General features: G+C 38.6%; 1 protein-coding gene across 1 annotated transcript in view; it reads left to right on the top strand.

The window, feature by feature from the left end:
• Nucleotides 1-323: 323 nt before the first annotated feature.
• Nucleotides 324-23,599, top strand: part of dscaml1 (Down syndrome cell adhesion molecule like 1) — a gene marked incomplete at its 3' end in the record, with an annotated part of 158,620 nt that continues 135,344 nt past the window's right edge. Inside the window, 2 exon segments of the mRNA XM_079823998.1 lie at nucleotides 324-639; nucleotides 9,098-9,244. Coding sequence (XP_079680124.1) covers nucleotides 9,142-9,244 — 103 coding nt within the window. The 5' untranslated portion in view covers nucleotides 324-639; nucleotides 9,098-9,141.

The raw sequence follows: 23,599 nt of genomic DNA, 5'->3' as shown, positions 1-23,599 counted from the left end.
GACGATTTTTGGTTACATCATCTTCTCAATCCAGTGATTGATTTCTAAATTTGAATCGAGTTGTGCTGACCCAATGGGAACGTCTCTGGGATAATACAATCAGAGGACGAGAGGGCATGCACTTTACCAGACGTGATTGTGAGGTGGAAGTTTGCCAGGATGACACACAGAGCTTATTTTATGATGTGCTGCTCATTTCAAAGTGCAGTAACCCAAAGGAACAAGTATGTGTTGACCCCTTTACCTGTCCAGGTGTCGGTTTGAAGAATAAAACTCTTTGGTCACTTTGTGACTGACCATGTTGTCTCTCTCTTCCAGTGCACAGCGAGGATGTGGTCTCGACGCGGCTGTACTTTGTGAATGCTTCCCTGCAGAGAGTGACCTTCTCCAGCTCAGTGGGGGTGTCCCTGCCCTGTCCCGCGGGTGGCGCCCCCCATGCCGTCCTCCGCTGGTACCTGGCCACCGGCGACGACATCTACGACGTGCCACACATCCGCCACGTTCACGCCAACGGCACGCTGCAGCTCTACCCCTTCTCCCCCTCTGCCTTCAACAGCTTCATTCATGATAATGACTACTTCTGCACTGCCGAGAACCAGGCCGGCAAGATCCGCAGCCCTAGCATCCGTGTCAAAGCAGGTGAGACCTGATTCCATCCATCTGTCTAGCTTATCGATCTATCTAGTGTTAATATGGTGGTGCAGTGTTGTGAGTAAAGGCCAGGGTTGGCAACCGCAAAGCTGTTGGTTCAAGTCTCACGAGGAACAGGCCATGAGCTATCATTCTCATGTCCTTGAACATATGACCTCTGGATGAAAGTGTCTACTAAATGATAGCTTACTTGCTCATTATATATAAAACCTTGATCCTGTCAATGGTGCTTTTTTTTTTTTGATGAAATGAATGAATATCAGTAAATATACTTATATAAACTATCATTCTTTTTTTTTTTTTTTTTAATAAATGAATACTTATATTCCACAAGTGACAGTATTTCAAGTAAATCCTGTTCTTTTGAACTTGTTAGAAAATGTATAACGATTTCCACAAAAATATACAAAAATATTTCAAAATATTACTCTAAATGCAGATGAGCCTGAAGAGAATCTTTAGTGTATCTTTAACACCTGCCATAAAACTGGTTTACATTATTTTTCCAAAATAAATAATACAATTTAAATAGAAATTTAATTAATAAATGTAATATATTGTTTTATTTAAATCCATATGACAATATTTAAAAATGTTTTCCTTGCATATTGATAACAAATAATGCTGGTCATTGTGGCATAATACGGAGCCCCTTAAGGGACATGGTGGTGAAAAAAAAAAGTAGGTGGGAGGACATTTTTGTTTTCAAATCATTTGCGTTTCTTTGCAAAACTTTTTCGAGAAACTTTGCGTTCCCTCGCAAAACTTTTGCTGGAACGCAAATAATGTCCCGCTGGCAGTGTTTCAAACTCAGTATGTTAACAACAGAATGGTTCATAGAGTTTTATTTTGAACTTGGGCTTAAAGGAATACTCCACTATTTTTGAAAATAGCCTCATTTTCCAACTCCCCTAAAATTAAACAGTTGAGTTTTACCGTTTTCGAATCCATTCAGCCGATCTCTGGGTCTGGCTGTAGCACTTTTAGCATAGCTTAGCATAGATCATTGAATCTGATTAGACTGTTAGCATCTCGCTCAAAAATGACCAAAGACTTTAAATATTTTTCCTATTTAAAACTTGATTCTTCTGTAGTTACATCGCGTACTAAGACCGACGGAAAATGAAAAGTTGCGATTTTCTAGGAACTATACTCTCATTCCTGCGTAATAATCAAGGAACTTTGCTGCCGTACCATGGGTGCAGCAGCGCAATGATATTACACAGCACCAGCGCCTAAAAATAGTCCCCAGCACGCTCCTTGTGCAAGCTGGTTGTCACATTGGTTATGTTGACGGAAGTTAGTCTATTTTCAGGCGCTGCGTAATATCATTGCGTCTGCAGATTAGAACTTCCCGGATCAATAACTCGTGAGCTAAACGTTGTTAAAACACAAATTACACATCTTTAACAAAGACAACGAGCTACAACCTAATTGTCCTCAAAACGAGCCTTATAATATGAATAGATCTCTATGAGGGAGCGCAAATATCTTTGCGAGGGAACGCAAAGTTTCTCGGGGGAAGATTTGAAAAATCTAAAAAAAATTCCACTACCACGTCCCTCCTTAGCGTCATACATAGCATTGTGATTTTGTTCCTTATATTTTGACATTCCTTAAATTTTGATTTTGAGTTTAAAAAGAGGAATATTTCACATTGCCACATGGGCTTTTTTTCCTAGATACATTTCTGATATCACAATTTCTTTAAAAAAACGTCTTTAGAATCATTCAAATCACGTGCATCCGTGAGGGTCAGATTATCTTTCTTACCTTTCGATATGTATTACATCGCAGGTCCTAATAAATGTGTAAATACAGCACTTTTTTTACTGTATTGCCTCTTTATATGTGACCCGTGCTGGCAAAATGAGTTGCAATGAGCAAATTTTCACAAATTCAGTTATTGTTATTTTCTTTCAAAATGATTGCCTGACGTCTTCACATTCAGATTCTAGTCAGAATATGAGTCTGATACAGCTCCATTGGGCTGTGATTATGGGGCGAAAATGCCTCTGCACTCAATTGGATAGACCTACAACCAATCAGAGCAAAGGAGCAACGCGTAGTTGTTAACAGAACTCAACTGCACGCACGCTGGAAGTAGAAGATGAGTGTAAATGATAATAAAAATCGTTAAATTATTGTAAAAATACTTACCAACACAATCATCATTTTTGAGAGAAATAATAAAGGTGAATGCATATACGAACAAGTTCTCTGTTTAGGATTAGAACAAATTCAACCCAAGTGCTCTTTGGTGACGTGGATGATTACTTTACTGTTGATCATCTGTCCATCATCGTATAAAGCCCCCCCTGACAATTTGATTGGTCTGAACAGCTCTGGTTCGAGCATAGTTGCTCCACAACGGATCAAGTCCAGACCGAACTTCCCGACCTCAAATGTTGTGGGCAGAGCTAAGTTCGGCTGGCATCCAGGCTATCAAAATGATGCATGATTTGTTTGAATCGGACAAGAAATGACTGAGCTACACCTATTTTAAGTCGATAGAGTCACAAAAGTCAATTTTGAGAGTTTTCTGAAGGTTCCCAAAAAAAATAATCAACCAACTATACCTTAAAATCCCTGGTAATAACACCAATTTTGGCCCACACCAAGTCAACACCAAATATCTATAGGAAAAATATATATTCAACTTTTTTTCCCATGATACCGCAATTGTTTGATTAACATATGAAACAGACCTACTGAACCGCACGGATCTAATAATGTAACACATCAGATGCTTTTCCCAAACAGGTAACCAAACATAGCCTGACAAGCCAGACCCACATCAAGATGTTGGGTCTGGGAACTCACCATTGGCAGGGCTCAATCCGAGGGGCGGGATAAACGGTTGTCTTTCATATTCCCTCTGCACGCAATGGGATAGCGCTACAACCAACCAGAGCACCTAAGAAGGTGAAGCGGAGCTAGTTGATAGGTTAAACTTTCGGCGTATCCGGTCGGCAAAACTCCGAACCCATCTTCCTTTTTTAAGAATGACTTCAGTGCCGTTCTTTGTTCTTTAAGCTTAACTCCAAGTCTTCCAGAGTCGCGGCCAAAGCCGATTCCAAAGACCGCTGTTCGCCAGCTTCTTTGTTTACGAGTAGCACGCGGAACCGCCGCAACTCTGCCATCATTATGTTAAGCCCGCCCATCGACTCCATACACGATGTGATTGGCCTGACCAGAGTTTGGTTTTTCCAGCTCACAAGCCAACGGAGAGTTGCTAGACTACCCTGACTGCAAATAAGATTTGCTGCCGCTAGGTTGCGTCTAGATTTCTAGGCTAAACCAAACGTTCACTAAACGAAAATGTTTGCGTGAATACTCGCCAAGACATATATTTTGAAATACTATAATTGTGTGTATATCTGTATATCGGGATCGCACGCTGTCTGAGGCGTCTTTATGCGCACGCGTCGGATCTGTCAGCCAGCGCGTGTGAGATGGTTTTCATGGACACGGGAAAGGTACTCCTCTCCGAAAACGTACAAATTAAAATACTGTTTAGATGTTTTTAATTTCTATTTGGAGCATTGGGATCGCTAGATGAGGGATTAATGAATCAAAATTTTTCGCTTGTTTTGCCTGTAGCTCGAAATTACCCCGTGCGCATTCCGGTTCCTTTTGCCAGCACGGGTCACATATGTTCATTTTGGACCTTGTGTATATCCGTACTAAAATCTGCACACTTAAAATACTGCAAGGGCATTGGTTTCCGTCAGCATCTCTGTACAGACCATATTGCTTGGAGAAAAGAGCACAGTCAACGTAGGCGCTGTGGCAGAGGGGCGCACGTGACGTTACAGGTGGAACACGAGTTCTCCGCTTAACATCTGCAGTAACAGCAGAAGTAGCGGCCGCCATATTGCTAACCTAAATAAGAATGTAAGTGCCAAATGGATGTCCCAGTGGCCGGCCTGTTGACCTGGCTGCTTTAAAAAGCAGTGCACAGACGGGCGCACTACGCTACAGACAGTTGGCTGACTGACCCTCCCACACGGTGCCAAGGTCACCGCTCGTGAGTGGGACTGGCCGCCCAGCAACAGAGAGGGATATCCATACAGCTCCCTACACTCTCACACACACGCTCTTATGCCAGCCTGCGCAGTGCCAGTGTCCCTCCTGTCTCCCAGTCTCCATCTGTCCTCTAAGCTAGAGTTCCCATCTCACACACACACGTTCACCTACTCTGAATTTCCCAGAAATAACCCCATCGAGCGACGCCAATCTCACACTTTTATAAATAACATCAGGTTGAGCGATTCTCCAAATGTAACCAGGCGAGTTTGGTCCAGACTACTTTTTCCACCTTACCCGCATTAACATTAAAGTCTCAGAGGATGGAATGAATTACCTACCAACCAGCGACAAGACGGGGGTGACTTTCGCCTCAAATAATTACACTAATTAATCAATTAAGTGCTGAGATGCAGCAAAACTGCTAGTGGACCTAGCAACCCACACAGAGCCCTGAGGAACCCAACACTGGGGCTCCCTCACCAGCCAATCAGATCCTGGCACTGGAGGGTTACCATGGGTACGGTGAGGGGAGGGGCAGGGTGTGGCGCTGAATGTCTCAGGTGGCACTGGAGAATGATGACAGCTGACAGCTCACTGTATGACACCATCCCCCCCATGCATCTCTCTCTCTCCCTCTCTCTCTTTCTCTCCCTCCTCCTCTTTTCTCACCCACTCTCCTGCATGCTGATCCTGTGCCAATAATAGCACGGGCACCTGTGTGGATAGCTCTACATTTATGAAAATCTCCCTATGAGGGCTTCTTATGAGTGTGTGTGTTCCTCCTTGCACTCACTGTTCATTTTACGTTTAGTCCGTCTATTTATCTATCCATCCATCCATCCATCCATCCATCCATCCATCCATCCATCCATCCATCCATCCATCCATCTATCTATCTATCTATCTATCTATCTATCTATCTATCTATCTATCTATCTATCTATCTATCTATCTATCTATCTATCTATCTATCTATCTATCTATCTATCTATCTATCTATCTATCTATCTATCTATCTATCTATCTATCTATCTATCTATCTATCTATCTATCTGAATCTGTATATGTCTATTTGTCTATTCTGTATATATCTATTTGTCTATTTGTCTATTTATCTATTTATCTATCTATCATCTGTCCTTCCATCCGTCCGTCCGTCCGTCCGTCCGTCCGTCTGTCTGTCTGTCTGTCTGTCTGTCTGTCTGTCTGTCTGTCTGTCTGTCTGTCTGTCTATCTATTTATCTATCTAAATCTGTATATGTCTATATGTCTATTTGTCTATCTATCATCCGTCCGTCCGTCAGTCTCTATCTATCTATCTATCTATCTATCTATCTATCTATCTATCTATCTATCTATCTATCTATCTATCTATCTATCTATCTATCTATCTATCTATCTATCTATCTATCTATCTATCTATCTATCTATCTATCTATCTATCTATCTATCTATCTATCTATCTATCTATCTATCTATCTATCTATCTATCTATCTATCTATCTATCTATCTATCTATCTATCTATCTGAATCTGTATATGTCTATTTGTCTATTCTGTATATATCTATTTGTCTATTTATCTATTTATCTATCTATCATCTGTCCTTCCATCCGTCCGTCCATCCGTCTGTCTGTCTGTCTATCTATTTAGCTATCTAAATCTGTATATGTCTATATGTCTATTTGTCTATCTATCATCCGTCCGTCTCTATCTATCTATCTATCTATCTATCTATCTATCTATCTATCTATCTATCTATCTATCTATCTATCTATCTATCTATCTATCTATCTATCTATCTATCTATCTATCTATCTATCTATCTATCTATCTATCTGTCTGTCTGTCTGTCTGTCTGTCTGTCTGTCTGTCTGTCTGTCTGTCTGTCTGTCTGTCTGTCTGTCTGTCTGTCTGTCTGTCTGTCTGTCTGTCTGTCTGTCTGTCTGTCTGTCTGTCTGTCTGTCTGTCTGTCTGTCTGTCTGTCGTTCTATCCATCCGTCTATTTATCTATTTATCTATCTATCCATCCATCTAATTTTCTATCTATCATCCATATCTATCTATGACATTTTTGTCTATCTTTACGTTTGTCAGTCCATCCATCTATCTGTCTGTCCATCCATCCATCCATCCATCCAGTCAGTTTACGTGACATGTATTCTGACCTTGACTCCCTTTCTGTTCGGGCATTTGCCAGATTATAAAAACTAAATTATTCCTCAACTCACTCTTAATTAGCTTAATAGAAGCTATGCTATATAAACGTAACTCTATAAACCTAAATAGACTGTATTGAGTTTGTCTAAAGTCAGCATGAGGGTTAAACACAGACCTTGTGTTTTGAGCACGACAGGTGCATTGTGACTCAAGCTCACACTTTCTTTCTTTCAGCCCTTTGTTTCTTTGGCTTCCTGCCTCCTGATAGGTCATGTTAATGTTTTTCACCATTACATTAACGAGCACCATCCACCACCTCATTCTTATTCAGTTTAGTTCTTTTCCCCTTTTTTATACGTCTTGCGTCATGAATAAGTAAATGCGGTATTTGGTTTCTCTCAAGTTAATTATTTAAACGATAGTGATACAGGACTCAGTCCTCCTGGTGTGCAGAAAGAGAGCACCAGCCCGTGTGTCAGTCCGTTTCCAAGCAACCGATGAGTATAGTCAGGCATCAGTAACATTCTAATGATGCCGCACATGAAGACGGAGAGTCATTTGCCCATAAAAAAAATGCTATGTGCTATTGTTGTCGGAAAATTTGTCTGTGAATTTTACGCATGCATTATTGAAGCCTCAGAGATGTTTTGGCTTGTTTATGCTCTTTCGACTGCTGTAAAACAGCATTCCACAGCCAGGTGTAGAGCGATCCGAGTCGAGGTGAAACTAAAACGAGCTAATAGGGCCGGTTTGAGTTAGTTTATCTTTAGAAATTCAATAAGGCCTGAGACTTGCAGTCAATCAATGACTGAATAAATGATTATTTGTAGACTATGGAGTCCTGAGTGTAATAGGGAGTTCTATTGATTTGTTCTATCGATTCAAATCTCATCTGCATCAGTAAGAAGCTGGTTAGTTAACAGTGGGCAAATATGCACAGTCTGCTTTAACTTACTTAAACATCTTTCATTTACATATTTTTTATAAAAAAAAGGATTAGAAAAGAGAAAGAAAGAAAGATAATTGCTGCACTCAACTATTCATGAGTTAACCATCAGACAAGGACACTGAATCGCCTTGCTGTGGGTGACACTGGCACCTGGCAGAAACTGTTATTAATGACCAAGGAAATTCACCTGCAAGCCAGGCGTTAATTATATATAGAAAGAGAGGTAGTGAGTGAAAGCGAGACAGAAGGGGGTGGCCTCACAGTTTGGTTTCATGAATTCTCATGATCGGTCTCTTTTCTGATGGGGTGAAAAAGCTGCGTAGTGGAATTGGTCATGAATCCAATTGCAATACCCACAGAGTTCTCTGAAAAACATCCCCCGACTGCGTGATCAAATTTGCGGCGTCATGTTAGTGAACGAGTTGCCATGCTCTGCGTCTCGCGTTACTTCCCCAAAGAAACAAGAGGGAAATTAAAATCCGTAAGTAAATAGATGTTGATGAAAGACACAAAGCAAATTGAGTCCCTGAAATTAAAATGAAATTCAGCGCCTCCTTTAATCTGTTCGCACTCCCTCGTCGCCCTTTACCGTAGGAGGATCCCCTCGCCCATAAATAACATCATCGTACCCCGCTCGCTTTGTGTGTTCTTCTCGTCTATTGATTTTTCGTCCGGGTTCCGCTTGTCAGGTGCAGAGAGGGTCCCTTTAGCGGGGGCAAATGTTTCTGACAGCTCCAGAGGCTGTGCACCGGCGTCCACTCACCGCCGTCTGCATGCATTGCCAGGGTGATTTATAAAAAGGCCACTTCCTGAACTCTTGAACACCTCTTGACAAAAAAAAGAAGAAGAAAAGATTCAGTCTCCGTCTCAAAATCCAGTATATATGCTCTAAATTGTTTAATAATATAAATGCATTTGTCCCAGATCAGGTCTTTTTGAATTCACTGAAAAGGATAACTCGCCTCCATTCATAATTTAAGAATTTTTTGTTTTTGAAGAAAAACATTTCATATTTTACATGCGAAATGTAACTGAAGTTTTAAATTAAATAAAAATGAAGAAATATTTAATTAACATTCAATAGAATTCATAATGCTGTCAAATTGGTTAATCGCGTATCAATTATTAAATAATAAAAATTTTTTTTTTAATTATTAGTGCTGTCAAATCGATTTAATCACGACTAATCGCATCTAACATAAAAGTTTGTTTATATATATGTTTTATATTATTGTATAATCATTTATTTAATGAATAAATAAATAAATCCCAAACTCTGTTTTTCTTCTGCCTCATCATGAACAGTGTTCAGGGAACCTTACACGGTTCGCGTGGCGGACCAAAGGTCCATGCGGGGCAACGTGGCCGTCTTCAAGTGCCTCATCCCCTCTGCTGTGCAGGAGTACGTCAGTGTGGTGTCCTGGGAGAAGGATACTGTCTCCATCGTCCCAGGTAAGACATTCCTCGCACTGTTGGGCTGTTTAAAGTAACTGCCGATTTAAAATCTGTCGTTTTCTTACATTCTGGACATGCTACAAATCCAAAATCTGTGCAGGAAGCCTTGATGCACCTGTGATTTTGTGTCGGTTTGGTTTATTTGTTTCCTGTCATTTAAAGAGCGGGAAGGTCTGGTTTCAATGTGTGGAGAACAACTGATGTTATTTGGGAGTCCAAATAGGGTCAGGGGTCACAACCTTAGGCATGTGTAAACATTGTCAAGAACAGACTTTGTTATATTTAAATCTATTCCACACATTTTAAAGTATTTCTCTGAAATTCAGCACAGGAAATGTGACATAAGACCACAGATTCCATATGGTCTGGGTTATAAACTGTATGGAAAGCTAGCGATTCAGAAATTGGATGAAACTATGAAATAAATGGATCCGCCTGCACTATTCTTTGGATTGTGCCATAGACTGTATAAAACAATGGCCGTAGTGTCCGTGATGTCACTTATAGGTTTCTGAAGAGCATTTTTGAAGCCCGAAGTGGGCGGAGCCGGCCGTCGCCATGTTGGCAGCGCGTCACTGTGCATCACTCCCGGATAACCGAAAATGGGCAAAGAGGCGGGGCGTGGGTGGAGCTCAGGTGCCTGGTTGCTGAAATCATGCCCGCCTAGCTGAATGGTAGTGACAGCAGCGGCTATCCACCTGTCACGCAAGTGGCCACGCCCTTAATTATGCAGAACTTTAATGCTTAATAAAATTTAAACGGATGAGTTATAAAAAAAACCACAGTTGTCATGAAGGGCAAAATTAGCTATATAGACTAAAACCACTTTTTATACCATGCTGTAAACCTATTTTTTTCTGCTGTTAAGTTGGACATTTTAACACCGGGGGTTTATGGGGTTGGCTCCATTTTGGAGCCTGTCTCTAGCGGCCAGTCGATGAATTGCAGTTTAAGTCACTTCCGTGTTGGTTTCAAGAGAGAGACCGGAAGGTTGCCGCTTGGATTGTGTGTTTAATTTGGTTAGCTCAGTTCCGCAAGTTGTACAAGTGGCTTTTTGCTCTCAAAATAATATTTTGTAAATGATAATGTTATTATATTTTTCATATATTATACTGGATATAATTGAATGACCTTCTTATTGGCTGCATAATGAAGTTTGTGTGTAAAAAAGGTAACACAATCACAATAACAAAACATGGAATGTTTTGGAATGTGAATCCACTCATTCATATATCATTATGTTTGTAGTTCATCATTAAGGTAAAAACTATTTTTCTGCAAAAATAAGTAGGCCTAGTTCCCGAAATGGATTGTACTATTAAGATTTAATTTTGTGATTTTTTTTCCTTGAACATTCATCTGAGATGTTCAAATGAAAATGAAAGTCCCTCTCTTTGATTTTAGTCAGGCTGGGAGACCCTCATATTCTTAGTCTTGGGAAACCCTGTTAATCAGTCCTAATTAATTTTGGCCTTTCTTAATGTCTCCCATTTTGTCTGGATGGAGTAGACACTGAAAAATAGGACAGTTCAACAAAATGGAGCTGAATAAAGACACGTAATGCCCTGTACTGTCAGCACGAATGATTTTCCCTCATTTCCAATATTATCTAACATGGTATGCGTGCAGCATTACACAAAGATTTTCATAGGGGTCATGGTTTTGTCTGAGTAATAGGGTTGCAAATATAGCCTAATTTAAGCAACGAGTCAGTATGACCAACTAGTTCATCTAGTTGATAAACATATTTCGGAAAGAATGACAGAGACATTTTTTTTTATATTATAGTAACTTAAAAACTAGCTGCTTTTCTTGCTAGGTAAGTTTTATAATGATAATGGTTTTATGTAAAATATCTTAATTGTTAGATGTAAGGGTTAGAATTTTGGCCTCTATTGCAGTGTCATTTTTGTATTATTTTCTATTGTATTTTACTAATATTTTAAAGTAGCTTTTATTTTTGTATTTTCAGTTTAGTTGTAAGTTTAGTTAAAATCTCAGTCATTTTGTTATGTGCTTGTCTTTTTTATTACTTTTTGTTTTTTTTAATATTTCTATATAGCTTTAATTTATTTATTTTTTTGTAATTTTAGTAACTTGAAGGGGCTATATGTAGAATTCAGAAACCCTTGTTTTTAGCGACACCGGTGGCTTTTAAGTGAACTGCAGCCAGCAACATATTGCTCACACTCGTAGGGCCCTATCATACATCCGGCGCAATGCAGCGCCAGGCAAGACGCTAGTGTTTTTTGCTAGTTCCAGCCTGATGCAGTTATCATTTTCACGTCCTGCGCCACGTTGTTTAAATAGCAAATGCATTTGCGCCCATTTGTGCGCCCATGGACGTGCTGGTCTGAAAAACCAACTGAAACCTGGTCTAAAGTCAATGGCGCAGTATTTTTTTTTTGTTATTTAAAGGGCCCGTTAGTAATATGTGCCTATTGGCGGGTCCACAACGCGTGTACACTTTGCTTATTACACACAGGGATATGCAGCAGGAAATGACACATTGACATTACAGTACAGAATAGCTCTTTCGGCATTATTGTGAACATTGTATATGCATTAATTTAACGTGTCATTAAACGGAAGAGAAGATCTTGTAACATGCTTTTGGATTTGCCCAAGTCCTTCACATAAAAATCAGTCTGCTGTCATAGACAACCTAAGAAGTCATGGAAGGTCTCGTTTTTTTACGTTTCGTTACAAGCTGTTCGCACATACAAAATACAAAAAGCAATAAAAAAGTGATTAATACATGAAAATTCTTACATATACCCCTTTAAAGTCCACATAATCATTTCTAATTTAATTTAAAAAAAATAATAATATATGTAATATTTATATTTTATTTTAATTAGGGTTTTTAGACCTCCTCTATAACTCACACCCCATGCATGCGGGTTTGTTTGTGTGAAAAATCCAGTCTGATAGTGAACAAAAGCTTTTCCACTTTATCAAATTCACTCTAAAGGCAGCAAAATGATTCCGCCAAGAGTGCTTTGTGTGTGTGTTCAAACAAGGTAGCGGTTTTCTTGAGTAGCGGACTTCCTAGCTCAAGTGGCAGAGTGTGTGTGTGTGTGTACGTTTGTGTGAACCCTGGCCTTGTAGTTGATTGGAAAATCAATAGGTGCTGCTTACACCGGCCAAGTCAGATGGAATCAGTGACTAGAGTCTCTCTCTTTCTCTCTTTGCTCAGTTCATCTTTCTCAATGGAGGTGTGCGTCTCCCTGCCCTTCACACTGGAGCGCTCATTGATCCGCTTTAGCCGCTGTGTCAATGTGTATCAGTATAAGGGGTCCAGAGGTTTCCAGCAAGTATTGATTGATTACATGCTTGGATTCCCCTCTCTCTTGTCACAGATGCGGATGTGTGAGTGGTCATCCACACGACACGGGGGATTGTGGGAAGACGTCCATGGGGATGTACACCTTGGCGGAGTATGTGTGTCTGTGTGTGTGATCCCAGGGCAGTGCTTTTGTTGTTTTCTCCTCTATTTGTTGTGTAGCGTTGTTGCTGCTGACAGTGACTTCCAGCTTAATTGATTAACCAGTCGCTTTAATAGATTAACAGAAGGTCACACTTCCAGCTCTAGCAAACTGACTCTGACAGTCTTTGCTTAAAGATTACCCAGCGCATCAATCGAGCTAAAAAATTTGAATGATCTGCTACAACATGAGCAAAGCTAACATTTGGCCCACTGGTTTATCTTGATAGACGTAATAGACTTTAGTTATGGTGTGGAATAAAGGAAGGCCGCTCAAAAGGCTGCTCTTTTCAATATAATGAAATATTGTTGACTAGGGTTGTCAAGCTTAAAAAATATTTGAAAAAGCATTACAAAGAAATTGTCTAAATGGTGTGTGCGCCGAATTTAAATTCAAGTTCTTTTAAAATGTAAAATATTTATATATGAATAATATCTAAATTGTCAAATAAATGCATCCTTGGTGAGCAGACACGTAGACATTTCAAGGGGGGCTTGAGCACCTGCCCTTTTTATTATTTTATTTATACACCGGTCAGGCATAACATTATAACAGGTGACGTGAATAACACTGATTAGTGGGTGGGATATATTAGGCAGCAAGTGAACATATTGTCCTCAAAGTTGATGTGTTAGAAGCAGGAAAAATGGGCAAGTGTTAGGATTTGAGCGAGTTTGAGCAAGGGCCAGATTGTGATGGCTAGACGACTGGGTCAGAGCATCTCCAAAACTGCAGCTCTTGTGGGGCGTTCCCGGTCTGCAGTGGTCAGTGTCTATCAAAAGTGGTCCAAGGAAGGAACAATGGTGAACCGGAGACAGGGTCATGGGCGGCCATGGCTCACTGATGCACATGGGGAGCGAAGGCTGGCCCGTGTGGGCCGATCAAACAGACAAGCTACTGTAGCTCAAATTGCTCAAGAAGTTTATGCTTGTTCTGATAGAAAGGTGTCAGAATACACAGTGCATCACAGTTTGTTGCGTATGGGGCTGCAGCCACAGACCAGTCAGGATGCCCTTACTGACCCCTGTCCACCGCTAAAAGCGCCAACAGTGGGCACGTGAGCATCAGAACTGCACCACGGAGCAATGGAAGAAGTTGGCCTATTATATTATTTTTCCTGTTTGCGCACAGCTTCCCTGTCAAAAAATATATTTATTGAATAAAAAAAATCAGGTCGGGAGATGAGACTTTGTCGAATTTGATAGATTGAATCTGTCAGCTCGATTGCAAAATACAACAGTTCAATAAACAATACAATAACACAATAACAATTAATCATCTTATAAATTCATTATATGCATTGACCATTTTTAGACACAGCGTTATCAATTTTAACTGTTTTTGCTCTATTGGGTCAATGGAGATACAGTAGTTCCAAACAAAGCAGGAAAGTTGCGTCTCCCAGCGGCACTGCGTGTTTCATTCATGAATGATTCACTATTTTTGAACGATCTGGGTGAGTCAATGATTCATTGACCCATTCATAAAGTCAGTGGACACTTGCTTCTTTCGTGAACGAATAAGCCAGTTTGAACGAATCGGTTGAATTCTATGATTGTAGGATTTACTTATTATGACTTACTTCCTCCTACTGACTTTCATATTCATATAATTTAATTTCTATATTCAAAATGTTATACGGTATTCATAACAATTGCAATAAATGTTTTTTTAATAAATGGTAAAAACATTTTTTGTAGTGCTTTAATTTAATTGGTATAGCAGCCCTATAGTGTGTTAAATAGTGTCATTAATTAAAATATGATCAACATTATGTAACTTTACTTTCTATAAATAATTATGAGAGGAGTGCTCTTTTTTCACGTGAGCACCTACCCCCAAAAATGTCTGTGCTTCTTTAAAAAAACAAACAAACAAAAATAAGAAATCATACCAATTCCAAACTTTTGAATGGTACAAATTGTATATGATTCTATATGTGATATAATATGATTTATATGATTTTAGTTAAGTGTACCACTGTGTTGTTACCATGGCAAATGTTCAAAAGAAAGGAAAACTGGGTATACGATGGTACTTTTTATTAATGGTGTAATAGCGGTAGCGTTCACTTGTGTGTGTAGGAGGGCCAGAGAGAGTGTGTGTATGTGTGTGTGAAGCAGTAAGCTGATTTCTGCTGCGTGACTCATGTTTAAGATGGCAAGATGTGTAAGAGGATCAGAGAGAGCAGTGAGGAGTTAGAGCAGGATTTACAGGTTCAATTACACTGCCTGTCATTAGTCTACCCTTGTTTTAGCTGGGGGGGGGGGAAACATGCACCCCACCAACACACATTTTCCTCACCGTCTCAATTTGGCCTTTCCATTGTCTTCTATTGTTCCTAAAAAACCCAATTATTGTTATTATAGACTAATCCTATACTAAACCCTGACCTTAATGTGAATTTGGTGTTGAAATGATTTATTGTATTATGTTCAAAATGTCATTTTGAGCTGCAACTGTTGCAGAAAATACACACTTTTACTTTTGACCCTAAAATACAGGCATGTATAGACCTGAAAAAAGTACTCTCGTGATTTTTTTATTTTAAGGAAAAGGATCTGAAAAGGATTTTCTGCAATTGTGTCCTCAAACGCTGACACATACAGTAATGTGAGGTTGATCTTGGGGTCTCCCTCCACCTCAGCCCCTTTTGAATGTGCCATTTAGCCATTTTGCTCCAAATCTATTCCCCACCCCTCCATTGATGACGCTGGGATGAGGCTCATAACATCCAGGCAATTCCCCGTGTGAATTTAATGAAATGCAAAAAAGATGGAAGGGATGCTAAATTATTGATCTGAAATGGAAAAGAAATAAAGAAATAAGCACGTCAGCATGTGCGATGTGGAATCATTATGCTGATAGGACTATTTATATGAAGGGCGAGGAAAAACTGCATCTTGTTTGCAGTAAATCTCAAATAGTGGTGCAGTTTTTGAGCGCGAGCATGTATGTGTGTGGCTGTAGTTCTACATTAGCCTGACACTTCAAGGAAAACCAAGCACAACTGAAATAATGGGCAAAAAGCTCTCGTTTTTTAGTGATAACATATCTTTTAGCAATAAAATGAAGTCCATGCTCTTGCTCAACTGTCTTGTGATCTCACTCAATATACTTTTCCTTTACAATCCAGTAAAAATCCCAGACACACTGCTGGTCTAAAATAATCAAGCTCTCAACCCTTGTTCTCCTTTTGTTCTTCTTTTATAGTCCTCTGTTAACTTACCATCATTGGTGTATTCTAGCAGCAGATATTTTGCACATTAACACTACATTTCCATGCATACACTATTAAACTCTATGGGCCCTATCATACACCCGGCTTAATGCGGCTCCAGGCGCGACACAAATGTTTTTTGCTTGCTTTAGCCCGACTCGAGCGCCACGTTTAAATAGCAAATGCACTCACGCTCATCTGTGCGCCCATGGGCGTGCTGGTCGGAAAAAGAGGTCTGTTCGGTATTGTTGGCGTGTTGCTATTTTGAGACAACTGAAAATGACTGCGCCATTTACCAACTGAAACCTGGTCTTATTTAAAGGGCACGTTAGTAATATGCGCCTATAGGCGGGTCCGCAACGCGTGTACACTCTGCTTATTACACACACGGGTACGCGCAGCAGCACACAAACATGCCAAATATAAAACATAAAAGGATTACAATGCAAAAGATTATTATTGTGTACATAAGGATAAAAATGCCTACATGTCATAATGGATAGTAGGGCTGGGTATTGACACAAATTTCACAATTCGATTCGATTTCGATTCACAAGCTTTCGATTTTCGATTCGATTCAATTCAATATCGATTACTTTAGCTATATATCAGGTACAATACATGTCAGTTGTACTACATTAGCCTAATAATGAAGGTAAAAAATGAACTGATTTGTATACAAACACTTAAATTACACTATTATTATTTCATAAAAAAACACACTTTATAAACATAAGTTATAATATTAACTTTACAATTACATAATCATATTTATACTCCAATTAGTTTTTTGAAATATAAACATTTGGCTGTCATAAAAACTTGCTAGATTTATTCATAGGCTACATACATGCATTCAATTGAAGAACATTTAAAAATGACAATGAATATGTAATGTGGTGCATATAATTATCAAAATGCTCCGCTCTAGAGTTATTTTTTCTAGCTGATTAAAGCTAACTAACGAGTTTATGGACACTGGATATGGTTTTTCTGGGGAAATGTGACGTTACATGACATTGTTTACTTATTAGCCATTTTACTTTCGTCTTTCTGCGGTTGAAACTTGAGCTATTCCATGTGACATGATACGGATTTCAGTAAGTTATCCTGTATCTTTTAACACACTTTCAGATGCTTATTCATGTTTAGGCTACTTCGCGCTGTAACTGGTATTAAGGCGGAAGAGAAGATCCGTTCATGTGCATTCCACGCAGCCGGTTCTCTTGAGCTGAGCTGCGGCAGAGCGATCTCGCGCCACAGCGCCAAAGCGGTATTTATGCTTTTGAATTTCGTAAAAAAATAGACGTAATTTGAAATCGGAGACTTTGTTTTATATCAATAGTAATAAAGCACAAAGATTATAGCGATTTATTGGGAGGTGCGCTACAATGTTTATTTCATTCATTAATGAAAACAGGATGACTAATCGATTCTTGGGATTTAAGAATCAATATTGTTTTGTCATTGCATGTATCAAAAATTACCTATTTGCACTAATGATGAATTACATTGGCTACTTATTTAACCAATCATGGCAATACACACATGTATTTAAACTGACTCGACAGGTTGAGGGTGTAAAATACATGACACCATGTAAATATAGCGAATCCGCCATGGTGTAAGCTCAACTGGCTTTTAAAGGGAATGGGAGATGAGACTTTGTTTGGTTTATTGCATGTTATGCTCAAAACACACCCATTACTCATTAAGAGACTATAGGGACAAACATTTTAGACCATGCGCCTGGCGCGCCGACCATTTTTCCTATCGTTAAACTAGCAAAAGTGGAATCGGACACGCCCTAAGCTCACTCGCGTCGTGCGCTTTAGACCATGTGATTAGATTGTTAAAATAGGGCCCTTCGAGTGACAGAAAGTGGCCATGCTTCTTCTCGCTGTCAGAATCATGTTAGTTTCATTGTTTCCCCAGTGACCTAGTTTTTCTGAGTTCTCTGATTAGTCATTTAGTTCACCTGTCGTCTCATTAGTTAACTTGTTAGTCGCTGTGTATTTATACCCTCTGTTCTCCCTCATTCTCGGTCCATTATTGTTGGTGTATGTTTTGTGTAGTTTGGATATCTCCCTATTCTCCTGAGTGTTGTCATTAAAAGACATTGTGCTGTTTACACAAGCTACCTGTGACACTCTCTCATATGTCAATATTTGACTACCTGATAAGTCCAAGACTGTAGCACATACACAAACTGTGAATCTGGTGAATATAAGAAAAGGTGAATATTTTATTATCGCAGTTTTAATACAATGAATTTGAATGAGGAGTGGCTCTGTCAATTCGAAATGTGCCTGAAGCTGAATAACTTATGCGATAATGGCGCCAAATGAGCGATGAATTCTCGTCGTTCTAAACCAGTAAGTATTTGTTCGATTCATATGGATTACTTTTATGATCCCTTTATGAACTTTTTGAAGTATCAGTATTTTGGTTGTGTGGACTTTCAATGGAGGGACATAATTCTCTCAGGTTTCATTAACCCCCTCGAGTCGGCGGTCGCGCCGGCGCGATTGGCTCACTTTTTTTCTTATCAGTGCCAAAGAGACTCAAATAACTGTAATTTTTTTTATCATTCAGGCAAGTGTTATACATCATTATAATCTGTTAAGTTTCTTTTTTTTGTGTACAGACACAATAAAAACAAAATGTTTTGCTTTTTGCAAAATAAAGAAAACAAACATATCTTTATTATGAGTTTGGAACAGCATCAGGGAGAAATGATGGCAGAATTGTTTGGGTGAACTATCCCTTTATATTTTGGTATTGTCTTCACACAAAGGTATCATATGACTCCTGAAGACTTTGAATATTGACTATTGTATGGACTACTTTTGTGGTGCTTTTTGTCAATTTTTGGGTTTAGGACAACATAAGGGTGAGTAATAGAGAATATTTGGATGAACTATCACTTTAAAGTGTCCCTTTTTGCCATTGGTGTCAATTTGTCTGGAATAGTGTGAAATGTATGCACCAGTGTGTGTAAGAGTTTTCATCAAGCAGTTTTGTTCAGATCGTTCTCCTCCTTTTCTGTAAGCCCAAAACAGTGTGAGTTTTATCTTATCTCCATGGCAACGAGTTTGAAACGGCGGTCGGAATGAGGAAGGTGTGAGGATGCATCGCAGTGTGATGTTTTTTGTTTTTTGTTTTTTTTTATAGCGTACCACCATGGCGCCACACACATATACAGTCCAGTGCTTTCACAGTTATGCGCATGCCACAAACACATTCCGAATGGCTGACAGATTCCTGCTGAGAGGGGCATAAACTCCAACCTGGACAGACTTCCTTGAACCAAACACTTTTACAGAGAAAGCTCAGCGGAAAAACACTGAATGAGAGAGAAAATTCAGTGGAAGAAGTCAGTAGATCCGTATTACGGGTGTTAAGACGCTTCCAGATGTATACATTTTGGGTACATTTACATGGCAACAATATACTAAAAACTGATAAGTGTTTCCTTTGTGTTTTTCGCGTACAGACGACAGTGTTGTCAAAACGATTCCCATTCACACATATCTGCGAATAAAAACGCGGTCTGCTGCCAGGCCAGTAGTTTGCGATGTCACTTTATAAAGAAACACTACATGCCTATAGACTGAATACGTAATACGCATGTGCATGACGTCACAGATTTCACAATTTTTTTCAGTTTACACGGAGATGATAACGGTGTAGTGTTCAAAATCCATTGTCGTGTAAATGAACTCAAAACGCATAACAAAATGTCAGTTTTTAGTTCAAAACAGCCCCTTGTATGCATTAATTTATGCTCTACTTTACACCAGTGTTATTTTAGGTTTATTATTTATATATTATTATAGTATTTATTAATATTTATAATTTTTATATATATATTTTTTTATATTTCTGTTTCTATATTGCGTTAATTCATTTTCAATTTCAGTTCTTGTCATTTTAGCACTTCAGCTTATTTATTTCAGTTGCCCAAGAAACAGATTTTAAGTTTTTGCTCATTTTTTTCAGCTCATTTCAATAACCAAAGATTTGTAATACTTAATCTAAAACAAATTTTTGTTTTACTTTTAGTTAACAATAATGACACTGCATTACATTTCCAGAAATTAAGCATTTGTCGCCATTCACTTAACTTCATGTTCTTCTTAACCAGATTTTTATTTTCCGTAGAACTTAAAAGAAGATGTTTAGCAGAATGTTCGCACTGCTCTTTTCCAATTCAATTAAATAGATGTTGAGCTGCAAAAATGAGCTCTGCTGTTAAAGCGATCCATATGACTCATGCACTATCCGGATTTCTGACGCCATCAGGCTTTTATAACAATCAAATGCTTTTATAACACTTTCCAGAGCTTGAAAGCCCAAGTCCCTATTCAATTTCATTATATAGAAAAGTTTAAAGCCGGTTTAAAATTAGACCTGCCAGTGATGGTAAGGTGAGGTCACGTTGTTCCAGAGGAACCCGTTAATGATCAATCGTCACCTCATGTGCGCGTATTCTAGTATGTAGTGTGTGACTGTAAATTGTTCATGTAATGTGTGTTTGTGGGTGAGAGAGAGCAGTTGGTCATGTCCTAACATGCCCCTAACATGTCACGAGTTACAATAATACTCACACACACTCATGCATTATGGAATAGCTTTATACAAATTGTCCTCTAAAGTGGGACTGAAAAATAAATCAATAGTCTGAGCAGTGAATGGACTGTATGGGCTTTTATTTGGAGGTGCTGAAGGAGCGTGTGACTGATGAGGGAAGAGGGCACTGAACTGCAGTGGGGACTCGCTCGCTGAAAAGGAATTACACCACACTTATTTGACTGGACGTTTCTGTCCTACAGTGCATTTCTCCAGTCACATTTCTTTAGTCACTGTTCACATACACAGATTCGGTTGGCCTTTCTGCCACGTTTTTAGGGCTAGCACTAATAAAAAGTTTCATAGTATTACGGTGGATTTTGGGACATGACATAGTGGTAATACCACATTTATCATGGCGATATCATGGTTTTCTTTGTATTATCTTTAGTACTATGCATTTTCATGGCATATGAATATTGTAATCATTCAATACCATGTTACTAGTCCTCAGCCAGAATATGAAGACAAGGCCCGTTCACACTAAGAACGATAGCTATAGCGATATTAGCGTTCACGGCATCGGACAATACCGCTCTGTTTATTCTAAGCGCGCGCTGCAGTTTCGTCATCTGCCATTTTAAATTCTCTAGCTTTTTAAAGCGGAAAGGATTCTGATTGACTGTCAATGTTTTTATCGTTCATCAGCTGGAAAAAAAAGTGAGTGATTCCAATGATATCGTTTCACTGTGCCGTTATAGTTGTGGTGTGGACTCTGATATTCTTCTTATATTTAGAACAATTTTTAGATCTATATCTTTGTCGTTATCATTATAGTTATTGTCCTTGGTGTGAATGGGCCTTTTAAACCAATGTCAGTGAAATATTATTATTTGTTTGAATGTTATGATTTATTTGAATGACTTGAATGATTTTACTTCATAACCCATTCTCATTGAATTAATGAACAAATATATGTATATAAAAATATTTCAAAGTTCAGACAAGTTAATATATTCTCTATTTTGATTAAACTGAGAAGCTGACAAACTTAGAATCCTATACTTAATCTGTGTGTGTGTGTGTGTGAGCTGCATCCCCACAAAATGTATACATTTGACAACTTAAAAACGTTATTTAAATTTAAATTATTATTATTAGAAGTAGTAGTATTTTAAATGTATGTATGTACAATAACATATCAGAGTTCAGTCATATGTAGGGTTGGAACGGTATGCAAATTTCATATCACGATTATAGTGACCCAAATTATCATGATTATCAATATTATTTATTCAAATGAGATGAAAGTGAGAAAATTTGAACAAGTTTTATATTTGAAAATCAACAAAACAAATAAAACAAGCAGCTCTATGCAAGCAAGATTCTATTCTGTGGGATTTCCTTCCCTATAATGACCGTCATCAATAGCAAATGCATCGTGCGTCTTGCGTCACTGTTTTTGATTGTATTGAAAATGAAATCAGAGGACTTTACTATTACAGTTTTTCTCAGTCGCTTTGGTACATTTCTCGAATCATCCCCGACATTTGCAAAACAGTAAGTCCATTTCTCAGAACAATTCGTACAAATAGCAAAACACCATGGATTACCTGCAAAAGCCAGTCTCTTGCTCAAAATCCTCAGTTCATCTCTCAGAAGTAAATATCTGTGTCAATGAACATGTCAGGGCCATCAGAATGACAAGTCCTTGTGTCATTGTGTATGAATAACACAGTCAAATTGCTTAGTCATATTGTCAATATAACTGTACTCTGGAGGGATGTTCTGATGTAAATATGGCTAAAATTTTCATGACAATTATTGTAAATTGTAGGTTACACCTTAGTGTATGTAGGAGTTTGAATGCAAGAGACTGGACAAGATTCACGTTTACACTTGTACTGTTTGTACTGTAATTTGTTGACAGACCATGTCATTGCGATACAGAAAGGAAAAAAACAGCACTGCATAGCACAAAGAAACAACCCCCCAGAAAAACAGACGTAGAAATGTGAACGTCTAACGGAAATGTATAGAAATATGCTTGTCATTTTATGACAACTTGTTCAACCATTTTGCATGTAAAGACTTATGCTATGAACTAATGCCTGAATGTTGTGTGGGGTGAGACTATTCAACAGAGACCCATTATAATACATTCTGATCAACATGACATAAGCTACTGATAATGTAGGAAACAGCAGAGAATTGTTCATAATCATTTGCATGGATGTACACAAGCATTTGCAACTTGTTCAAAGAAATAAGAAACTGCTTTTTTGATGTGCACAAGTGACACAATGTTGTGAGAATTGAACAGGTAGCTTTGAGAATTTCAATTCTGATCTGAGAAATGTACCAAAGCGACTGAGAAAAACTGTAATACTACTATAATTATTACTATAACTTCTTGTGATCATCTTGTCTGGATGATTGTTTTGCACACTGTACAAAAAGGATTTATGAACAGGTAAGATTTAAAACATAAATCTCAATTCAATATGTCCCCGTAGTTATTTATGTGGTAAAGAAAATCTGTGTAATAAGTGCACAATGAATATACATTATTATCCCTGAAATGCCACCCTTCAAAATCTTATTTGAACTTGTTTGTTCATCTTTGGCTCAAAGCCACTTGCTGCAAACTTTTCTTCGTGGAAGCTTTGCGTTAATTTTAAGTGAGTGAGATAAAATATTTCAACTCAAAGCTGTGTGTCCAATTATTTCCCAGACGTAGTTTTGGTATTGAGGTCAAAGTCCACTTGTCTTCGTTCCCTTTACAATAGTGGGTGGTCACGAAAACGACTCGGCAGATTTAAAGTGTTTGCCCCATAGCAGCGACTTTCATTTTGCATGTTCTGCAGACAGGGTGTTCTAACCATCTTCGATTAAGTTTCCCTCAGGACTTTTGTAAGAGCCAAAATATGACCACACCTCAGATTTGGTCTTTTTAGAAGGCTGAAAAATCTCTCCTCTCCATTTCTTCTCATTCAAAAAACAGCGCTGCGCCTGCACCAGACTGGACAGGATTTACCGCAAGTTTTCAAAATCGTGATAATCAAACACGGT

This window comes from Gobio gobio (genome assembly GCF_949357685.1).
Source record: "Gobio gobio genome assembly, chromosome: 8".
Lineage (NCBI taxonomy): Eukaryota > Metazoa > Chordata > Actinopteri > Cypriniformes > Gobionidae > Gobio > Gobio gobio.
Note: the sequence above shows the minus strand (reverse complement) of the source record. Positions and strands in the feature narration are given on the sequence as shown.